Source organism: Ranitomeya variabilis, chromosome 2 (genome assembly GCF_051348905.1).
Source record: "Ranitomeya variabilis isolate aRanVar5 chromosome 2, aRanVar5.hap1, whole genome shotgun sequence".
Lineage (NCBI taxonomy): Eukaryota > Metazoa > Chordata > Amphibia > Anura > Dendrobatidae > Ranitomeya > Ranitomeya variabilis.
The window spans coordinates 765,564,913-765,569,621 of NC_135233.1; the positions used below are offsets into that span (position 1 = coordinate 765,564,913).

Sequence of the window (4,709 nt, forward strand, 5' to 3'; positions counted from 1 at the left end):
CTACAGAAAAATACTGCAAAAAGCCAGGATACATAAACATATAAATTTTATTAAATAATAAAAAACTATTGGACAAACATAGACCAAGATGCTTTGAAAAGTGAAAGCTACAGAGGAGCCGCAGATCAGAGGTTTAAACAGATGCTAAATAAACTACCATTGTCCACATTGACATAGATTGGTGTGAATAGCAAGTCCAAAAATAGGAACAATATACTAAGCTGGTGAAAAACATCCAGCAACAACACCTATTGCAGACAAGAAGAAACATAAAAAGTTGGAGTAAAGCATAGCTACCTCAGACCTGCGGTGCCACCACCCCAACGCGCGTTTCGGCGTGCGTGCCTTCTTCCGGGGGAGTGGCGTCGTCAGGTCTTATCGTAGTATAAATATATATAGCCACCCAATAAGGTTACAGAGTTAGAATGACGCCGAGTACCGGCCCTGCAGCGGCGCATGCCCAGTCGGAGACAGGAGACGTCCACATCACCGGGTGCATCATCGCCATGTGAGCAAACAGGAACCTCCCACAGCTGTGACGCGGGAAGGCACCGCCCGCACATGATGTTAGTTGCGATAAAGACGCCATCAGCGATGGTAAGTAACCAGCTCAAACGGACATGCGCACAGGCCAGCCAAGGAATATAAAAGGACCGAATCATAATTGCGGATCTTTTGGTCCATAGAGATATACTATCAGTGGACAATGAAAGTGCAACAGTGCTAAGAATGTATTCAAGTATACAAAGTGACAACATTGATATGATAATAAAAAATACTACTAAAAAATCAAAACAATTGCGTGAATATAAATAGTATACTATAACATACATATAAATATAATGGTACAATAGATGCAGAAAATATTACAAAAATACACGTGGTATAATTTATTTAACCACCATGATATACACTAAAGCTTGTGAAACTTAGAGTAAGGTGCAAAGTGCAATAAAGATCATGTAGTCCATGAACCAGGTGTCCGTGGCATTCATATAAGGTCCTCCTGATGGTACAACGAACTCATTATTCGCCATAAGAGCGGCCATAGCAGAAAATTTCTACCCATAAACACTAAAAATACTAAAGAAAGAAAGAAAAAGACATATTAATTGTTTATACATATTTTAAAATTAAATAATAACAAATTAAAAGACCCATGACAAGGCCAATTAAAAAACCTATGACATAGAGCTCAGAGGAAGGGGGCATAACTGATCATCTCATTTAAGCCCTGTGGGTATAGGGTACGTAACTCCCAAATCCAGCGAGCCTCCTTCTGGGCTAATAGACGGCCCACATTACCACCCCGAAGATCCAACCGTACACAATCAATTCCTTTAACCTGCAAGACACTAGGGTCACAGGCATGGTACTCTTTAAAGTGCCTTGGTACACTTTTTAAAACTTCATTGTTTTTTTCCTCTTTAGCCACCAAAATGTCCCTCACATGTTCCCTAACTCTGACCTTAAGGGCTCTTGTTGTTAGCCCAATGTATACTTTAATGCAGGGACAGGACGCATAGTAGATCACGGCCATCGTTGAACATGTGATGGTGTGTGTTATTTTGAAGATACGACCATCTGATGAGGAGAAATCTTTTGCTACCACAATGTTGGGGCATGCCACACATCTCCCACATGGCTTGCAGCCCCAGGCTGGTAATGGTTTCTGACCAGTACAAAAAATGGGGGATGGAGTCTTGGGTGTATAATAGCTCCTAACCAACATGTCACCCAAATTAGGGGATCTCCTAGCTGTTAAAGATGGTTTGGGCGTGAGGTATTGCCTAAGTATAGGGTCGGCCAGAAGTATAGGCCAATATTTTGCCATGATTTCGTTTAGCTTGTTCCAATGAGAATTATAGGTTGTGACCAATCTTACCTGGTTGGTTGATTCTTTTTTATTTGAGGAGTACAGCAAATGATTCCGATCCATATTTCTTGCTATATTGTATGCTCTTTTAATAGACCTTTTACTGTAGCCTCTCTCCAGGAAACGTGTCTTCATCTCCTTTGCTCTGGCTTCAAAGTCCAATGAGTCTGAACAGATTCTTTTAATTCGTAAAAACTGTCCCATAGGGACAGCATTAACTACATGAGGAGGGTGTGAAGAACTTGCGTGAAGAACTGAGTTGACTGCTGTGACCTTACGGAAGGCATCGGAAGACAGAAGACCATCAGGACCCCTCCTGACCAGAACATCCAAAAATTCAACCTGATGATAACTGAAATTGAAGGATAAATGAATATTCAAATCATTGATATTAAGATCTTGAAAAAAGGATTTCAACTCATTAGGGGTTCCCCGCCAGATCAGGAAAATGTCATCAACGTAGCTGGCCCAGAATATGACCCGCTCCATAGATACACCCCGATCCGACGAGAAGAGGTCCCTCTCCCACAGTCCCAGGAACAGGTTAGCATAAGAGGGCGCACATGCCGCCCCCATTGCCGTTCCCTGGAGCTGCAGGAAGAAGGACCCGTTAAAAAGAAAAAAAAAATTTGTAAGCAAAAATTCCAACAAAACCAACAAAAATTCAGAATCATCAGTTGACAAGTCTGTCATGGCCAGGAAATGGGAGACCGCCCTCAAGCCATCCTGGTGGCATATATTAGTGTACAGAGACTCAACATCACATGTGGCGAGGATCATATCCTCGTCAATGTGAATCGAGTCAATCTTCTTTAAAAAATCAGACGTATCCCGGGTGTAAGATGGGATTGTCTCCACCAGGGGCTTGAGGAACGAGTCAATATACCTTCCAATGCCCTCCGTAAGGCCACCCACCCCAGATAGAATTGGCCTACCTGGGGGAACCCGCAGGTTCTTGTGAACCTTGGGTAAGAGGTATAATGTAGAAATTCGGGGATCCTTGACCAGTAAGATGTCTCGTACTTCGGTAGTAATAATGTGCCTCTCTTCTGCTCTCCATAAAATCTTCCGTAGTTGTTCCTTATATGAGGATAAAGGATTGTATGTTAATTTTTTATAACAAGATGTATCTCTCAATAAACGATATGCCTCAGCTTCGTACAACTTGGTTGGCCATATAACAATATTTCCGCCTTTATCGGCTGGTTTAATTACAATGTCCTTCAGATTTTTAAGGCGTTTGATACACTGACGCTGAGACATAGTTAAATTGCCTCTATGGATATATGATGGTATCTTATCCAAATCATTAGTGGCAAGTTGAACAAAAATTTCCACGTTAGGACATGCCGATAGAGGAGAGAATCTAGTAGATTTAGGGCGAAGAGAATAGGGAATCTTACCCAAAGATGGACCCTGATGTTCAATGGCCAATTCCTCTAATGTCTTTAATGCTGCTTGTTCAGATGGCAATGGGAATAGTTTTTGGATTTCCTCACTATGGTACCATTTTTTAAAAAGGAGTGATCGTCCAAAAACATGCAGATCCTTTATGACCGTAAATTTGTCACATCTTGTACTGGGAGAAAAAGTTAGACCTTTAGATAAAACCAGAATTTCCTCATTATTAAACACATGATTAGATAGGTTAATTACCTTTAGGGAGTCATTTGATGGATTAGAGCCAGGTGTACGTTTATTTGTACCAGACTTTTGCTCCTTCTTTCTTTTATTCTCATTCCCAAAGCGTGTTCTCATGGAATGATATGATGTGTCAGATGTTTCCCCCGAAGATGAAACAGATGAGAAAGATACGGATCTTTGTCTCCTGGAACCCTGATGTCTCCATCTATAAACCGTGCCGTGCTGATAGTCATTATTATCTCGCAGGATTTTTTTGGCTTGATTGGATTTAATTTGCTTCTCCCATTCATCTGAATTTTTGTCCATAGTGGTATTAAATGTGGCCAAATTATCCACTGTGGATATCTCCTTAAGACTACCAAACCAATCATCAATCTCAACTTCCACGGCCAAAACGGATTTTTTATTTAGGTCAACCAGTAATTCCATAAACTGGAGTGATGATTTGGTGCAGATTTCCTCCCATTTTGTTATAAAGGTTTCATCACTCACCGGGAAGGACGGAAATACCTGGATCCTTAGACCACGTGGAATAATTTTCTTCTTCAAATAATTCTCAAGGAGGGCTCTATTCCACCACATCCTTGTACGCTTGTGTAGTAAACGTTTAATCTGTATTTGTAGGGCACTCCCATCCCCCTGAGCTCCTGTCATCAAGTTAGCAGCATCACTTTCAAAAACCTGGGCAGCTTGAACCTGCCAGGTGGCAGCCCTATTTTTATAATCCATTGTAGATCAAAGCGACAAAAATCTGTGAAAATACACAGCCACAATATAAACCAATGTTGATGCACAATACACAGAATGTCACTACATAACACCTGTGCCCAATCAGGGGATTGAATATACAAAATCCCATGCAGCAAATACATATATCCTACAGAAAAATACTGCAAAAAGCCAGGATACATAAACATATAAATTTTATTAAATAATAAAAAACTATTGGACAAACATAGACCAAGATGCTTTGAAAAGTGAAAGCTACAGAGGAGCCGCAGATCAGAGGTTTAAACAGATGCTAAATAAACTACCATTGTCCACATTGACATAGATTGGTGTGAATAGCAAGTCCAAAAATAGGAACAATATACTAAGCTGGTGAAAACATCCAGCAACAACACCTATTGCAGACAAGAAGAAACATAAAAAGTTGGAGTAAAGCATAGCTACCTCAGACCTGCGGTGC

The 4,709-nt window shown here is 40.8% G+C and overlaps 1 protein-coding gene across 1 annotated transcript; it reads right to left on the reverse strand.

Moving 5' to 3' along the window:
* Positions 1 to 929: 929 nt before the first annotated feature.
* LOC143803948 (uncharacterized) lies at positions 930 to 4,347 on the reverse strand. Its single transcript, XM_077281701.1, has 4 exons — positions 3,280 to 4,347; positions 2,812 to 2,956; positions 1,886 to 2,228; positions 930 to 1,061 (listed from the first exon to the last, which is right to left on the reverse strand). Exons 1-4 carry the CDS (start codon positions 4,247 to 4,249, stop codon positions 930 to 932), a joined length of 1,590 nt encoding a protein of 529 aa, XP_077137816.1. The 5' UTR covers positions 4,250 to 4,347.
* Between the last annotated feature and the right edge of the window lie 362 nt (positions 4,348 to 4,709).